General features: G+C 46.3%; 1 protein-coding gene across 2 annotated transcripts in view; it reads left to right on the top strand.

Moving 5' to 3' along the window:
* Nucleotides 1–19,002, top strand: part of RIC1 (RIC1 partner of RAB6A GEF complex) — a 730,678-nt gene that overhangs the window by 692,322 nt on the left and 19,354 nt on the right. For both annotated transcript variants that reach the window (XM_085634197.1, XM_085634186.1), the window contains exon 25: nucleotides 14,111–14,299. In XM_085634197.1, coding sequence (XP_085490323.1) covers nucleotides 14,111–14,299 — 189 coding nt within the window. The remainder of the gene's footprint in view (nucleotides 1–14,110; nucleotides 14,300–19,002) is intronic.

Below are 19,002 nucleotides of genomic sequence, written 5' to 3'. Positions count from 1 at the left end.
CGGACTCTGACCTAGAGTATGTCCCAGTCAGGGCCTCCCCGCCATACTATACCATGGCGTACCACAGCGGTATCCAAAGCACAGCCACCTACCACGAGGTAGAGATGGATGCCACCATAGAAAAGCCTGATTTATTGGTGGAGACGCTCTCGAAGATTGAGAGCTCTACCCAGTAACTTCCCACGCTCAACAGAATGATTGTCCACCCCAGAAATTTTCATGGTGCTCTTTAAATCTTGCATGGTCACACCATGCATCAAAACAAATACAAACCAGCACACTCTGACCCACCCTACATTACAGGGTCATGTCTCACTCTACATTACAGGGTCATGTCCCACCTTACTCCTTAGGAGTTACTACTGCTCGGAAGAGGGCAGCAGTTCAGGCCACCAGCGACATGCCACCTCCTGATAAAGAAAGCAAACAGATAGATGCTGTGGTGAATAGTAAGGCGATAGGTGCGGCCACACATCCGTGTATCACAAATTCTATTAGCCTCCTACTTAGATTTGCTAGAGCCCACTTGGAGGAGGTGGGGGGGCTCTTGAGACCAGTATCGCAAGCAGGGGGAAGAGCTTATGGAGGAAGATAAAGCGATTCTTAATGCAGCCATTTGATGTGCTTTGAATGTGACAGCGGTCAGGGGAGTGAACACCTTGGTCATCCTGCAGCGCCACTCCTGAATCCACGTGCCTGGCTTCAAGCCAGAAGTGCAACAGCACCTTATCAATCAGCTGTTAGATGGAGAAACCTGTTCTAACCACAGGTTGGGACTATGCTTGAAAAGATCAAGAAAGACACAGAGACCACTAAGTTGATGTGCATCTTACAGAGTCCGTTTGGCAGGGGCTCCTTTCGGAGGCAACAGTTAATAAGGCGGAGCGATAGCCACTTCCTCAAAAGCCACCCAGCCCTAACATAGGCAGCAGCAGGGCTGCCACCATCAGGGTGGCAGGGGCTTCACACTGGGCTCCTTTAGAGGGAATAGCTCCAAGGGCAGAGGCACCCCTAGGAAGGCACCCTCCACCTCTAAAAACTGACTTGCCTCATATCTCTCCTGATCATACCACACCTGTCAGTGGGTCTTGTCTATCACAGAGCATGGCTACTGCCTGAAGCCAGTCACAACCCCACCAAACATTCCCCTGCACCTACACCCTCTGCACAAAACATGTAAGTAGCTACAAGAGGAGGTTCAGGCGCTCCTGTCCAAAGGAGCCATAGAGACGGTGCCCTGTCAGCACCAGGGCAAGGGCATCTACTCCCTCATTCTCAAGAAGGACGGATCTCTTAGACCAATCCTTGATCTCCATTCTCTCAACAGATGCATCTTGTTGTATGAGTTACTTACCTTCGGTAACAATGTATCTGGTAGAGACATTGTCTAGCCGCAGATTCCTTAACTTAGAATATCCCCAGGCGTCAGAGGGGATCTGGAAAACCTTTTGCAGCAGCACCTCTGCGCACCGGGGGACGGTGCCACAGGACCCCGCCCTGATGTCGTACACGTACGTGACGTCAGCGAGGTCATATAAGTCCCTCCCGGCGCGCTGACGTCCGTTTTCTTCGGAGAAGCTTTTCCTAAACACAATGCGGAGCCACCAATAAAAAAACTGGGAAAGTATGGGAACAGTGTGCGATGGATGAAAATCCGTGAATAAATAAGGAGGATGGTGCAAGACACCGTCATAAAAGACAGAATTATATACTGCCTACATATAAGTGAAAAAGCTGTGAGAAAGAACCTCGCAATCTAAGCAAAGACCCTTCCCAAGTGCAACAAGGGAAGAATATCTCAAGAGACAGAAATACTTTTATTACCATGCAGAACAACAGTCAAAAATAGACTGTCAATACCATGTAGAACTGTGCCGTCCAGCAAGAACGGAGCACAGAGAGAACAGTCCACCGCAGGAAGGAATGGAAAGTGAAAATACTGGCACTACTCCTATCAGTAATGGAGGTCTGAAACAGAAATTAACAGATCCCCATAGAAGGCGACTGTAGAGGAGACCAGAACCCTGAGCCAATAAAGGTGGGAGGGAGGGAAGGCAGCAGGAGAAGAAAAGAAAATGAATCTCCTGGTGAAGATTAATCGAAAGGCATCATTTTAGACGTAAGAAATCCCGGAAACCGAGTCAGTTGTATTATAACAACTCTCAAAGGGACGCAACAATGTGAGTCCCCGCAAGAGAAAAACCAATGGTCACTGAAAGAGGCCAGTGGAGAACTGCACTTGGCGAGATTGTCGCAGAGCAGGGAGGCTGGGTGGGCGTTAAGGAATCTGCGGCTAGACAACGTCTCTACCAGATACATTGTTACCGAAGGTAAGTAACTCATACATCGGATTGAGACATCTAGCCGCAGATTCCTTAATTTAGAATAGATACCACAGCCATACCCCAAAGGGGAGGTAGGTCTGAGACAGAACAACAGAAAGCGCCAAGCACTCGAGCCGGCAACAGGGTGACGGACAATGGGGAATGCTGTGGCAGAACAGCCAGACAGCAACCCAAATAGCTTGGAAGGGCAAAAGATAATGAGATGCAGGACATCCCAAAAAATGCCAGAATGGTGCTACACCATACCTGTATAAGCATGAGAGATAGAAATGGCACCTGCCATATACCAGAACAAAAGAAAGAGAGAGGAAGAAGGGCCCCTCTCAGCGTAATGGCTCACTAAGTGAACACCGACCAAAGGTTGAGAAGAAACATGAAGAGATGCAACCAGAGCCCACCAGGCTAGCCCACGGAAGGAAGGCCGGAGAGGCTACAGCCAAGAACCAAAGGCCTAGAGGTAGAAGTCAGCAATGTTTTTAGAATTGCAGGCGGAGACAAGAAACACGCCAAGTGCACACCCAGTCCCAAAATGAGGAACAGGGGTGAACAGTAACAATCTTAAGCACGCTGATGCAGGCCACCACAGAAACATGCACAGCGCAAAGAGCCAGAGAGACCATAAGGTGGCGTAGCCAAAATAAGCATAAGGCTGCTCGACCAGGCAGCTGAAAGACCAAAGTGAAAACCAATCAACTAATTATAGATATGCAAGGTGTAGACCTAGGACGACTGACATTAGAAGTGCCGTCCCGCATGCCCAGCTGATATCATATAGGGTGAACTTAAAGAAGGAGGCACATCCGAAGGAATTTGCAGCAGAGGCACCAAAGTACTAAGGCGGAAAAACGCTGAATTTTGGATCACACCCTCCGACTGGAAGGGAAGTAACCCTTTTTCAGAAGAGAGATTGTCCAGTAACTGAACACGAAGAAGAGAGCAGTGTAAAACCGGGGAACCACCCCAGTAAATGGAACGCAAAAAGGGCCCTAACAGTAATGCCACATGCATCACTGAAAAGCTCCCTGAAACATGGAGACTTCGGACAAGACGTTGCAAAAATACCCATGGAACTTGTATATATACATAATCACATATGTATATAGCAAAAACGGGTAAAGTAGCCACAACTATGCAACAGGGTTGTAGAGGAACACACCTGGTACAGTAATGGCAGGCAGAAGCTTCTTTTAAAGTGTGATGAACACCCCGAAAACCTCAGAAGGAGGAGAATGAAGCTAATAAGCATGATGACCTATGACGCATAAAAGATGACGCCAAGACACAGCAGTGAGCACCGTACAACGGCAGAATAGAGCACCAGAGGACGCCTAGAGGCCAAGGGAACTCTTAGGCCCAGTGGACATAAACAGAGCTATATAATAGCAAACGGGTACCTCACATGGAGTATACACACCCCAACAACGGGGAACATGTTTATTAGGACAAACCACAGTCTGAGGAACAATCTGTGGAAAACCACCACAGCAGGCGAACTGCCAGTTTTAAACGCATAATGCATCCAAAGGACGCTAAATGAAAGGGTAAGCACCCCCGACCATGCTAAAGGAGGACCTGAGGCTTACTATCAGCCTAAAACACATAACGCATCCAAAGGATGCTAAATGAAAAGGTACCACCTCAGAGCAACGCCTGAGGAGCACAGGTCTAGGGGGGTTGCGAAAGCCCGCAAGAAGGCGTTGAACAGCCGAGTCGGCGTGTGCATCAAATAATAAAACCCCACCAAAGGGTAAATCAGCTATACACTCCCGGATATTTTCCGGGAAGACGCTATCCCGTAACCAAGCATGGCGCCGCAAGGCGACTGAACCAGCCATAGCCCTGCCTAAGGAATAGGAATTAGCAGTATCCAAGGCGGAGCGGATCGTAAACTCATCAAGTTCACGGCCATCCCGGAAAAGATGAAGCAGGTCAACACGAGCACCTTCAGTGCTGGTGGAGAGCAAAGACTCTGCCGAGTCCCACAGGGCAGAGGTAGCCCGAGCCAGGACACACACTGTATTTAGTGACCTTAGTGCCGCACTGGTAGAGGCAAAGACGTTCCGACCCCATGACTCAAGCCATCTGGACTCCTGGGAGGGAGGAAGCCATAGCCGGGGCAAAGAAGGGAAGGCAGTTTGCAAGACAAACTCCTGCACCTCGGGATGCACAAATAAGCAGACCGGGTCATGTGGAGCAGGACGGTGGCGGTGCATGACTGAACGAGACACCGGGTCACCGGAAGCTGGCCGAACCCATGTACCCAAAAGGGCATCATAAAGAGAAGCTTCAAAGGGCAGAAGCGGCTCCACATTTCCTGACCCATGGTGAAGGACATCAAGTAAAGGGTCCACAGACAAGGGCGCCGAAGGGGGCTGCATGTTCAGAATCCAAGAGGCCAAGGAGACCACTCTTAAAAAAAAAAAAAAAAAAAAAAAAGCATCACCAGCCTCGGTAGCCCTCTGAGGAGTGGACAGTAGCTCATCATTAGGTGATGGCTGTAAGCTAACCCTCCTAAGACAGTGAGGGTGCGACCAATGCTCCATTGTGGGGAGCCCCATTGACGAATGGGGGTCCATACGAGGCTCTTGAAGAGGTGAGGAGCCTGCCGGGTGCAGGTGCTCCTGAGGAGGCGGGGATCCTGACGGATCTACATATTCTAAGGGAGGCAGAGGAAAGGATACATCCGTCGTCGCCGGGCGTGAGGCTGATGCCAAACTCTCTCCAGATGCTTCCGGAGAAGATGCAACAACCCGGCGTCGATGCAGCGCCAGAACAACTTTAGTTGACGCCGATCGAGCCTCATCTGGCACCGACCCGACTCCATCCGGAGTCGAGTCGGCCCCATCCAAAACAATTTTAGTCGGTGCTGATCGAGCCTCGTCCGGCGCCGACTCGACTCCATCCGGCGTCAAATCAGCCCCGTCCTGCGCCGAATCCACGACAAGCTCCCCTTCCGAAGAAGTAGAAGGCTCTGGAGCCGTGGAGGCAAGCCTCCAGCGGCGCCTTAGCCACAACAGGCCCCGACTCCGGAGAAAGAAGCGGAAGCAGAGCCGGGGAGGCGTGTCTGCGGTGCCGGAACGGCGTCGACCCCGGCTCTGGACAGGCGGCCGCCTGCCCAGAAGGCCGAGGCGTGCACAAAGCGAGGCTTTGAGCACCAGCAACCACCTGCGATGCCACAGGGAGCCCCACGGGACTATGCAGCGCGGCAGGGGTGCCATGGGTCGTAGAGGGGGACCCAGCCGGGCCGCACCCTGACGACGCCATATGGATCGGTGAGGGGGACCCAGCCGGACCACGCCCTGATGATACCACATCTCCGACGTCCTTGGAGGGCACGGGCTCATTTGACGCCGGGGGCGAACCCACCGGTGAGTCTGTCTGGGACCCCACCAGTAGCGGAGGCCCCGAGGACGCCTCAGGGACAAGAGGGGACCCAAGGGAGGCCTGTAAAGCCGTGGCATAAGCCTCCATTTAAGCCCAAGTCGCCCCCGCACCCGGATAGGGCGGATAGAGGGAGGATGACTGTTGGGGGAGCACGTCTGGAATGTTCCGGGAACCCGTGCCCCTGACAACAGATGAAAGTGAGGTCGAGGACCTCGGCAACTAGCGCTGCAACTTACCAAGAAGCGGTGAACGACGGCCCGGGCCCCAGAGGGCGATCGACGGTTTAACTGCGTTGAAGAGGCCGTAGGACGAGACGACTCCGGTCGGGACAGCCGTGCCGAAAGAAGCTTCATCCAGCGCTCCCGCCGGGACTTCGGCTTAAGGTGTTGGCAGGCTTCGCAGTCCGTGGAGTCCTTGCGCTTGCCCAGACACCACATACAAATAAGAACAGGGTCTGTTGCGAACATTTGCCGCGAACACGAAGTACAAGATTTAAAGCCTGAGGGCATCGCACACTGTTCCAGACGCAAAGCATCGAAAAGGGGCCTGAAAAACAGGCCAGAGGAACCGCTCACTCCGGATCCACGTTGCATGCGGAAAAGAAGGAAAACTGACGTCCGCGCGCCTGGAGGGACTTATATGACCTCGCTGACATCACGTACGTGGACAACGTCAGGGCGGGGTCGTGTGGCGCCGGTGCGCAGAGGTGCAGCTGCAAAAGGTTTTCCGGATCCAGTCTGACACCTGGGGATATTCTATGTTAAGGAGTCTGCGGCTAGATGTCTCTATTAGATTGAACATTTCCATATGGTTAACCTTCAGGATGCCATCCCAAGGCGACTTAATGGCCACCCTGGACTTGAAGGATGCCTACTTTCGCATCTTGATTCATTCAGCTCATCAGAGCTACATCCACTTGATCATAATTGATCAACACTACTAGTTCAAAGTGCTGCCCTTTAGCATCACCTCAGCTGCAAGGGTTTTCACCAAGGGCTTGGCAGTGGTGGTCACTCACCTCATGAGTGGAAGAATTCATTCTTTCCCTTACCTAGACCCTGGCAGATCAAAAGTGCAAGCGAACCGGAATATCTAGCTCACACCCAGCCTATGGTCTCCCTCCTTCACAGTCTAAGATTCTCTGTAAACACTACAAAGTCCCACTTGGAGCCCCTTCAATGCCACCCTTTTTAGGAGCAGTCCTCGATTAACTCTCCAGCAAAGCTTTTCCCAGCCCTCAAGAGGGTGCATGCATTCCAACAATGTCTACCTCTTTTTCAGCCACTCTTTCAGTTGACACATTGATGAGCCCTTTGGGAATGATGGCCTCATATATTGTCACAGTACCCCACACCAGACTCAATATGCTTCGCTTCAGGAGTGCCTCGCAAGCCAGTGGTCCCAAGCGGAGCGTCATATGGAGGATCTAGTGTTAGCTAGGGCAGCACCCATCGCTCTCTGTAGTGGTGGAAACGCAACAATTGTTGCTGACCAAGTTCCACAGATGGCCATCACCACGGACACACCTCTAGCTGCCCAAGGAGCATACCTTAACAACATGGCAATCTAGGAGCTTTGGTCATCTCATCAAGTGTCTCCACATAAACCACTTGGAACCTTTCATCTAGCTCTCAAAGGCTTTCTTCAACTGATTGAAGACAAGGTTATGCTTGTGTGGACAGACGTGTTCTACCTACAGATGCAAGGTGGCACTCGCTCCCTTCAGTTATCAGTCCTAGCGTATAAAATCTGTCGCTGGGCCATCCATCACCAAGTTCATCTCCTGGCAGAGTATCTTCTAGGAGTTGACAATGATTTTGCAGACATGCTCCACAGGAAGCAGCACCAAGTCCATGAGTGGGAACTCCACCCTCAAGCCCTACTCACTTACTTCCAGAGATGGGGCACCCCACGCACAAAAGTGCTAAATGCTCATACTTTGCCACCAGTTTTTTCCACCCCTGGTCCGTGGTCAAAGCTTTGTGGTCGAATTGGTCAGGGATCGTTGTGTATAGTTTTCCTCCTCTCCCACTAATTATTTACATGGTTCGAAATCTCAGGCAAACATCCCTTACCTTTATCCTGGTGGCTCCGAAGTGTACCAGACAGTCATTGGTTCTTGGCCCTTCCCAAAACGTCCCATTGCCCCTCATTAGAAGCTCCCCAACAAACCAGACCTTCTGATACAAAACACTAGGGAAGTCAGACATCCGGACCCTGGACAGCACAACCTGGTGCTTTTTAGATTCTGAGTTCCTGCTGTTCAGTTACCTGAACCTACCTTAACAGTGAATGGACATACTTAGGTAAGCCCCTGGGCACACTAAACGCACTTGTAATGCTGCTAAGTGGAAGAGTTTTCTCCAATATTGTATTCCAAAGTACAGAAATCCTCTTAAACCTACGTTGCAAGACATTGTTTTCTACCTCCTACACTTACAAAAGTCATGGTTAGCATGCTTGTGAATTCACCAGCATTTAGTTGCTATTGCTACATCTATGCAAAAGTTCCCTCCAGCCCCAGTTTGGAATCTCATTATTGTCCTCACCAGGCGTATGAACCACTGCATTCATGCCCTTTGCATTTTCTCTCCTGAAAGGTTGTCTTCCTCGTAGGTCTAATGTCTCTCAAACGTATTAGTGAACTACAAGCCCTCATATTGTGTGAACCTTTTTTCTAGGTCCATCATGGTAGAGTGGTCCTTGGAAGTAATTTAAAATTCTTACCCAAGGTAGTCTCTTAATTCCTTCTTAACCAGACCATTGAGCTTCCAGTTATTTCCACGTGGAAATGCCACTTCACATACTCAATCACATGCCCTTATGTACTACGTAGAAACAAGTCTCTAAAAAAAAAGACAACAATTATTTGTGGCTTTTTTGCAGCCTCATAAAGGGTAAGCCATTTCAAAGGCAGGAATTGCCAGGTGGATTGTCAAGTGCATCCTAACTTCTTGCGCTAATGGATCCCTAGCATCCCGCCCCAAACTTCACTCCACCGGCAAACGGGGTGCTACTTTGGTCTTTTTAGAAAACATTCCCATAGAAAATATTTGTAAAGCTGTCACTGTCCCCAGGACTCTGTTTCAGACCTCTGCACCATTCACTGCCTAGCCACTGCTTAGAGGAGTTCTGCTTTTCAGTGGATGGAGAGGATGTGTATCTAAAGCCACACATGCTACGAATGGATCAGTTTGTTGGATGTAGTTCTGTAGAATCACATGCGTTTCATACAATATTTCAACATGGCGAGCTTATAAACAGCCAGGAGCAATCCTCAACACTGGCATGCGTGTGTTAGCCTCACGTTGCTTCATTTGAAGGGCCAATGTTTTAGTTTAAACTTTGGTAGAGTCTTTTGCTTTGGTTGAGAAGATGGAGTGTAAGTCGTATTTAGCTTGAGTCAGGGCTCTGAGATTGTCAGCAGTTGAGGTTGCACGATAGATAGCTTTGAGAGATCACACCTTTGTTTTCAGTTCTTTCTGTCATTCTTCTGCTTCTCCCAACACTGTGGCAGAGTCCTGTATCATACAACACTGAAGATGTTTTGGCAGGCACCCATAAAATTTGTGCAGAAAACATTGAATCATTATTCATTTCTAAATAGTCTTTCAGGTGTTGTAGAATTTTTCTTTTCTGCTGGCAGTTTATATCCTAAAACAAGCAATCTACTTTGGGCACATGTAAGATTCCCCAGTGCTAGAGCTAGTTCAAGCATAATTGAGCATGGTCCGAGTTTCTACCCTCCAATATCTCACACATAGATGTTTGTGGCATCAGACGCTGACTGGCCAAAAATGAATCTATTCTGGACTCCGTACCATGCACATGTAATAAAGAGAGTATTCTATTCTAGTTGGATTTATGAGCTGCATTGTTTCCAGTAGAACGTTACTGCCGATCAAAAGTATAAGCCTGTCACTTGATTTATTGTCAGGGGTCACACCTATTCAATCTAGTATCTGGTCTGGAACCAGGTTCAAATCACCCCGACAACCACTTTTGCTCATTGTTCAAATTCAACAAATTTTCTATATAATAAAGTATTTTTAGCATAATTTATGCCATCAATTGAACCATAAATCACTTGAGCCTTTTGTTCTTTGGTGTTTGCAAACACAAACCTCTCATTAAAATCCACCAGTTTTTCCTGCATTGGCACTGTAAAACATTTGTAAAGCAGGATTGCCACTCCACTTTTATTTTTATTTATTTTGAATTATAAATCGGAGCACCTTTCATAGGTTGCGTCTCAGGACAGGACCACTTTCTCCGCTGAAATCGTCTCAATTTCTCTGATTCTGACTTACAGACAAGTGTCTCTTTTAATAACACAAAGTCTGGTTATTTCATAACCAGATATGATGTATGTTCTTCTTCTTTACATGCATGAGAGGTCATTGATACTCACAGGCCATATTGAGGGATCTGTGAGAAAGGAGGCAGGTTTCGATGCATTGGGAAGCCAGGGCAAGGTAGCCCCAACTCTTCGATAATCCCACTGTAAAAAGCGCTCAGACTGTTTAGGCTTCAACCCAGCTTGTTGGGTTGTCACCGGTGTGTTGCAGTCACAGGAGCAACTTGCCTCTTGGCACCTGTGGCATCACTAGCATCCCTTCGCAACAGCAGCAGTAATTACATTTATAAGAACGATCTGTTGCAGTCCGTTGGACCATGCGTAGGCCCATCCACCAACCCGTATAAGAAATGTCTGTTGCAGTACAATGTACCATGCCTAGGTCCAGCCACCAGGGCAAACACAAGGAGATGATGGACGGAGAGCTGAAATTTTCGGACACAGTCACAGATCTGGGTTGAATCCATCATCGTTCTTTAGCTCACTTCGCCACTTCAGTTCAGACCCAGCTATATGCAAATCAGTCTTGACCCTGTACCTCATGGGAACAGTCCAGCCCGAACTTCCAAGCCAGGTCTTCCCTGAACCGGAAACAAGCATCCTGGGACCGGTTTCTGGGTAACACCCTTCATCAGCCAGGCTAGCTTGAATCCAGTGGCAAAGTGAGCAGGGGACCCGGGATGTCTGGATCTCCACAAAGATATCAAGGATGGCCACCTTCAGTTTGACTGCATTTTCAAGCATAGTGCAGAGCAGAGCCTTTACTAAGTGGCCATCAGATTAAGTCCCAACTCCCCTCTATTTACCTTTTATTGAAGAGCATTTGTTCAGTCTGTGTGAATGGGACTCCAGAGAAGATCAAGAGATGCACAGAAATCACAAAATCAGTGGGTGCTACCAAAGGGAGACTTTGAGGACAAAGGTTCAGTTTAGGGTTTTCAATCCATGTACACAAGTCTCACCCGAAGCCCGCCCTGCATCTCTATTTCATGGGGGCAGTATTGGTTACACCTTGCTCTGGGCCTGCTTTCCTCGGTGGACCCAGAACATAATGGATATGCTTCTGATGTTTTGGCTGGAAGCTCGGGTTCCAGTACTGACAGTCTTGGGTTTGCTCTGTCTGTTGACTTCTTGCATCCTGATGGTTATGCACGCAGGCCCATGAGGGCCCTCCAGTGGTGCCACTGCAAAATGTGGTTCTAGCTTCAGGGGAGATCTGGCAGAGTCCGTGATCTCTAGGGCTGCCACAGCAGATTTGATCTGGTGGAGCTAGGAGGAAAACCTGCCGCAAGGGAGGTTGTTACGTCCCCCATGGACTGTGGCCACAGTGGTGAGAGGCATGTCCACCTTTATCGTGGGGCGCTCATAGGATCTGGAGATCAGTGCTTTGTAGCCACCAGAAGAGCAGAACTTAAACATCAGTCTGATGGAATTCATGGCAAACTGGCCAGCACCAAGGCCTTCCCCTCTTCCCTTATGGTTGGCTTGTCTAGATCCTGGTGGACAACACAACTACGATTTGGTACATCAACAAACAGGAAAAAGTGGGTCTAGCCTTCTCTATCGAGAAGCGATGAGGCCCTGGGCTTGGGCATACTAACAGAGGCTGTGGCTTGTGGCCAACCATTTGGGCAAGTTCACTCAGCTTCAGAGACGACAACTCAATGATGCCCAGAGTGGGACCGACATATACAATAAAGAAAATTGGGCTACATTAGTAGTTGTCTGCAGTGGAGGACAATAATGACTAGCAATGCGAGCGCCAGGCGAGGAACGTGGTCCTAGAAGAGCCCTCCACTAAATACTCTTCATCACACCACAATTCCTGTGTGGCTAGCCAGCTCCATGTCTGGGAAGGGCAAAGAGTGGGAAAGGTACACAAGCACAATGGTGGTGGTGACACTGAGAAATTTGGGCTAAAACCTCAAGAAGGTCCGTCATAGAAAAGAAAAGAGGAATGACAGGAAAAGGGAAAATAAAATTGCTCTAGTGATACAAATGTGTTTCCTGAGAGAGAGAGGGTAGTGAATCACTTTCTAATTTAGAAAGGGGAAGGACATTTTAGGAGAGGCAACGGAATAGGGAAACGTTTTACCTCTTCTGGGCTATTACTTGATCATTCTTATTATGAGGGAGTTGTCAGTGGCAGGGGACTGGGGTAGTCCAAAGAATAGAGAACATGAGAACTGAAAAAAAATCACTCCTGATAGGAGACATTAGAAGAAAAACGAAACAGATTTTTTCATTGTCTCTTTGAAGAGTTGCAGTAGAGAAGACCATTTTGGGATAAAAGACAGTTTGGGCTATTATCTTGAGGACTGTTTCCTGTAGTCAAGCAGGGAAGCTGTTCAGAAGACTTAATTTGCTACACTCATTTTTGTGAGCTTCAGCCAAAAGGGAAAGGGACACTCCTATTCATTCAGTGCATATCATGTGATCTACAACAATTCATTCTGCAACTGGAAAATGTTACTTACCTCTAGCAATTGGTTTGCAGCTTATTGTGTTGTAGATTCACAGGGCCCTCCTCCCTTCCCTTTGAATGAAAAGCTGTAGAGTTGCTTGTTTGCTTTACTAAGCTATCATACTTCACATAGATATGCAAACATACTTATTTTAAGGGGAGAAAAAAGGTGGCGTGCATTTAACGTTCATTTGTGGGGCCTGGTGCTTTAGAACAGCTTATTCCACTAGGGTTCAAGCTAACGCAACCAGTATATCCAGGCAGACACCAAGATGTTAATCAGCCGATCCCTCTATATATCCACTGTAAATAAAAACTGTTTTAAATAGAACTTTTTTGCAGCAAAGGGCAGTCATCAATGTCCTCGTTTTATCCCCATCTGGGAGTAGATGGCAGTTTCCAAGTGGGTGCTTTCCATTTAGTTTTGTCAAAGATATTCAGGTAATATGTAGGTCCCTCCAAAAAGAAAGAATTCCAATAATTTGGAGATAATCCTCATCTCAATTCTGGCCTAACCACACCTCTTGAGCTTGATTCTTCTCTTCAAGAAGCTCTTCCTTACTTGTACTTACCCCAGCTACTGGGTCGCATGGTTCAGCAAGTGTAACTAAATCTGTATCGTTCCCTACCGTTTTTGTTTCAGAGGAAAATTCCAGAGAAAATCACAAATGTGTTTGCAGCTGAACTTTTCCGAATCAAACATTGCTAGTGCATGCATTCAGGAAAGCAGCCACTGATTTTGCCAGTGGAGTTTTGAGCAGTGCTTTGACCCTTTCCAACATTCTTTAGATGGTATCTGCAATAGTATTACTCCCGGTCTCTAGAATACATTTGTCTCCTATAATAAATTGATATAAGAAATTGAAGAGAGATGATGATCAGTGATACTGTGTGGGGCACAGATACAGCAATATTTGGACCATAAACTAAGAGAAGCTACCATTGTAAGGAAATGAGAAGAGCCCAAGTTTCCTAAAAGTGATAAGGTAGCACCTCAAGTCTTCATGCAGGGATCACATTGTGAATACTTTCATTCATGCATCTCTCATGTTTGACTTACAATTGGAGGACCACAAGGTCGGCTTGTTAAGCTAACACGATAAGCAAGCCACTCTGAAACAAATCTACAAGCTTTGTCCCATGGAAAATAATTATTGTTTCTGGTAAAAAAACATGACATTAAATAATAAAAACAAGAGGGTGAGTTTGGTAAATAAGTTAACTAACTCTCCAGGCAGGGATACATACCCTCTCAACTTGGGGTTAAACCATTGCGAATAAACTAGAGAAGGACTTACCCAGGAGAAAAAGGTAAGTGGTTGTAATGACCGGCAGATATGTTAAGTGTTTAAGTTGTAGTTCCTTTTGTTTTCACATTGCTGCTCTTAGCAGTGCAGGCATCTCATGTGGTGATGAAATATCAGGACTGAACTATGGCAAGTTAGCCTGGCATATGAAAATTATGGTTGAGGAATGTATGGTTTATTCAGTACTATAAATAGCGTATACAATGTAAAATGTATAGTCTTGCCCTTAATGTACCCTGTTGTCTTTATGTAGATATTTGCTGCACATATTTATGGAAGCTGGGTGCCTGGAATGGTGTGTCATGATCGGCTTGATTCTCCGAGAATCCTCTGTAATTGTTCAGGTTTTGAACTTAATGCAGTCTCCTGAACTTGCTGCTGAGATGCTTCAGAGCATAAAGAGTGGTTTACAAGCAGTAGAGAACTGGGCCACTACAGACTGGTAAGTGATAACAATTGAAGTTCAGGATGTTTGGTAATTGGCTCTCTGCGTGGCCTGGTATTACATTCAGAACACCAGAGTTGGCTCTCTGTTATATCGAGGGCTTTGGCAGAAGCTGGCATGGGTGATAAATGGTGCAATCATTTAATTTTACTGATGTTTCATCAGTTCATTAGATCATCTTAAAGAGTTGTTATAGTAAACGTTCAAAGGCTTGTATGAACCAGCAGGATTGTCAGGTCAGCCCATTTTGCTACCTGCTCTCGACAAACGGACCTGGCATCCACATCTCTAGCATTTATTGCTATTATTTTACAGAATGTATTCTAGTTTCTGTAGAAATGATTGCCCGCTTGGAGTTTAGCCCATTGACATGTGACTATATGTTTTTCATGAGCTTTTCTTCATTTAGAATGTAATTTTCTTACACAGTTAATTATTGTTGGAAGCTGTCACTGGCTCATATTCTGCTTTATAGAGCTTTACCTTTTAATATCACATGCAGAAAAGTACTGTGACCAACGTAAAGAGAATTTGATTCCAGTGGAGTAAAACTTTTAGATGACTAACACAAAGTAAAATTGCAAGCATTAGGCCATTAAAATAAGCTATTGAGAAGGGTGCCAAGATGGTGAACTAGATGGACACACCTCTGTGCCGCTCTCCGGCCGCTGTGCAAATCCTGTATCCTAATGGTGCCCAGAGAGGCAAATACAGTTTCAGACATGTATAGCCACTTCTAGAGAAGTAGAAGAATGCCATGCCGGGTCTCTGTGATGTCTCTAGAAGTCAGATTTCAACGGACGCAGATCTAAGAAGGTAGCCGTTGCACCCATGTGAAGACGCAGCCACTGAGACTCAGAATAAAATAATACACTGCTGCCGCCAAGCAGTGGAAACAGGAAGCATTGCAGGCAAATGTGAGCAGCCCTGGAAGAGATTTGTATATGAGGTGAGAAGCTGCAAGGGGCGGGTGCAGTAGCACAGAGAAGATCACCAAAATGGGGGCAGAGACCACACCCCACACTCACACCAGGATTGCTGCAACCAAGGGCTTTAAAAGCTAGGTGAGATATCACCAAGTGGGCAGCTCTGTTCCAAGATATAATGGACACTTGGAGGGGGTGAGAAGTGAGTAAACATTACCAATCCCTATGTGTAAACAAAAAGAAAATACAGAGACTCTCCCTGGGGAAGTCAAGAGCACAAGAAAACACCTGCCTAAATTATATAGTCATAGGCCTAATACATAGGTCCCTTGATATTAAATCACTAACTGCAGCTGAGCCCAATTGATATTCAAGCCATGAGATCACAACCTTAGTTAACAAAAAAACATATTTCTTTTTATTAACATAGTTTTACAAAAGATTTTTTGCGAACAAAGACAATACATGATAACATAAAAAAGAACATACACAATATTTTTCAGTGTCCCACGCATCACTACATTCATACAAATATACATTCATTCCAACAACAACCACAATATCACACGTCGGTCATGATGGTAAAGCTGCCAGATGATGTTAAATGGAAGGTTTGTTCATGCGTCATCCTGCTGGAAAATAGGAGTAACATGGAAGGAGGTACGCAGAAAATTCAAACGCCTACGCGCGTTTCGGTGTCAGACCCAGAACAGGGGCCCACCTTCATCAGGGCGAAGACCGGTAGATAGTGGGGGGGACACAGAACACACTTCAAAATGAGTCAGGATTGATACAGATTTATGTATAAATCTTCACTGGATAATTATGCATATATTCAAAAAGACATCCAGACGCGTACCGGATCCAGAAGGCAAGGATTTGCACGAGAAGGAATATAAAGAATCAGGTCCAAAGGCCAAATGGGAAGTCCAAAACCCGGATACAGAATGCAATCCTGGGACAAATCACTAAGGGCAGCAACAGTGGATATAAAAAGTTCCGAAGTTTTCAACAGGGCGGGAGAATCAGCACAACGCGGTAACCAACAGGTACAAGTTACTGGCGAGGTATACCCCACAGCGCAGGTCACGTGTCAGAATGGTGGTTCTCGAGGTCCGAGACCTCTCATCCCGCTGAAACACCGTTGATTATCCGTTCCATGGTGGAATATTTACTTTATCCTAGAATTACTGACTCCCCTGACCTCGAGAACCGCCATTCTGACACGTGACCTGCGCTGTGGGGTATACCTCGCCAGTAACTCCTATTTTCCAGCAGGATGACTCATGAACAAACCTTCCATTTAACATCATCTGGCAGCCTTACCATCATGACCGACGTGTGATATTGTGGTTGTTGTTGGAATGAATGTATATTTGTATGAATGTAGTGATGTGTGGGACACTGAAAAATATTGTGTATGTTCTTTTTTATGTTATCATGTATTGTCTTTGTTCGCAAAAAAATATTTTGTAAAACTATGTTAATAAAAAGAAATATGTTTTTTTGTTAACTAAGGTTGTGATCTCATGGCTTGAATATCAATTGGGCTCAGCTCCTGTTAGTGATTTAATATCAAAGGACCTATGTATTAGGCCTATGACTATATAATTTAAGAAGGTGTTTTCTTGTGCTCTTTTGACTTACTCTCCCCTGTTCTACCTGCCTTGTATTGTCTTCAGGGGTCCCACTTTCGTAATTGGTTCTCCCTAGGTAAGGACAAAGACTAAGGGAAAGTAAGCTGTGCCGGTAGCCTGTCTAATTGTTAGCAATTATTGGAGGATTCCGTCCCCGCAGTCAATGACGTAGGAAGAAGATAAGCACCTAGGGTACTGGTATGGGACAAAAAAAATCTTCACACGTTCCAACATCCACATCGGAAAACAGGGCCCACAGACACTCTTTACACACTGCCACTGGTCACCTGTGAGATGCCCCTAGACCTACAGTCAGACGAATTATACCGAATATATTGAAACGACCACACCCAAGAATCTCATCCAGGTCCTGCGCCTAGCACACTAACATGAAGCACAGAATTCAAGAGAAAGTCCCACAAATCCTGACCTCACCACCCGAGATGCCGATCACTAAAGCATTTCTGCAGAGCTCCCCCCAAGCTATCTGACAAGACCTCAAGGCAGACCTCAAGACAGAAATAGAGTGTAGTTCCCTTAATTTAAAAGCAATAATGGGAGCTTAAATAGACTTCTCGGGAGAGATGTGTAGACTCCATTGGCACCAGACTTCTTGAATTGGAGGCAAGAATGTGCATTCTAGAGGAATTTAAAACCACTAGTGAAAAATGACTAGAAGTTACAGTGCACCACCTTGACCTAGCCATAATGAAATTTGAGGAGCTAGAAAATTCTGAAGAGATGACCTCTGAGAGAGGTCTAGAAGAGGATGCAGAGAGAATGGATACCTTAACCTTCATGACTCACCTCTTTTACTTTGTTCCTGGGGAGGATCAACCTCCTCCTCAATGCGGCTTGACAGAGCACATAACATCGACCGTAGAAACGGTCATATAAACCCAAACCCTAGAGATATTGAGACAAAATTCCGCAACTTTACTGACCAAGATAAGATCCTCATGGCGGCCCCGAGGCTATCGGAAATCAGATACCTACCTTAATCTCCAGGACCTCTCTCAGGCTACACTTCAAAGAAGAACTGCCTTTGAGCGGATCGTAAACAAGTTAGGAGAAAATATTTAAAGATGTACCCACTCTTTAGGAATCGTATTTGACTTCAACAGAGCCATTCACTACACAATAAGCTGAAGGTAAGCAGCCGGAATATTAAACAACTAACCAGTCAAGGAAGAGGACGCAAAATACTTTTTACCACCTTGTTCACCAGAAAACGAATAGCAAACCTTTAGTGGCAGAAGCAGAAACCAAAAACCACAGTTATGAACTACATACAGCTGAGGACTGGGACAAAATAGATCACTTGGCTGGTTAACAATGTCTTAATGTATCCAGCACTCCGTCATAATCTTGGGAGGTTCCTTCCTGAATAATAGGTACTCTATATGGGGGGTGGAGGGGTTGGCAGAGGGGAAAAGGGTAGATATTAACCCAGTAGTCTACCTTACAGGGCCCGGACAAGGCCATCCTTTTTGGGCTAAATACCCATAATCCTGCTTGCTAGGGTCACGCTTCTCTTACTGAGGGGTTTCTCCCAACTAGTGTGATCTGACGCTCTTGTTACATTGTTGGAAGCCTTCCTAGTTCTGAGCTATCCAGTGTGAACCTTACTAAAACAGGTACTGTGATCATTGTCAACTTCTCTATCAGGCGCAGTTGGAAAGAGTTAAGAATGACTTGTTCAATGCATAATTTCTTTGCCACCCACAATCAGTAGAGCCACACGAGCACTGAAGAAACATGTCATAATCCTCAAACCACTGTTCATAGTAGCTCCTTCCCCTCGAAAGTTAGTATAATAATTACCTTCTGATGGTAAAAATTTCTCTCATATAACAATAAAATTGCTAAATGAGTGGCGATCTGGAGATTAATTAAAACACAGCAGCCAGACTTGGTATGCTTTTAAGAGACCCACCCAAGTCCAGAAAAGAATGAGACACAAGATATATTCAACTGTTTATTATTCCTCAGTGAATGTAAAACACAATTGGGATGGCCATCTTCTTCCGAATAAATGTTCCAATAATAACAAATAACTCACGGTATATGACCTGAATATCAGTCATGATATGGTCCTACAAATATTCCTTACAATACTTGCAGAGTTTCAGTACAA

Source organism: Triturus cristatus, chromosome 2_1 (assembly GCF_964204655.1).
Source record: "Triturus cristatus chromosome 2_1, aTriCri1.1, whole genome shotgun sequence".
NCBI lineage: Eukaryota > Metazoa > Chordata > Amphibia > Caudata > Salamandridae > Triturus > Triturus cristatus.
The sequence above is the reverse complement of the archived record's forward strand: the minus strand, read 5'-3'. Positions and strand labels throughout refer to the sequence as shown.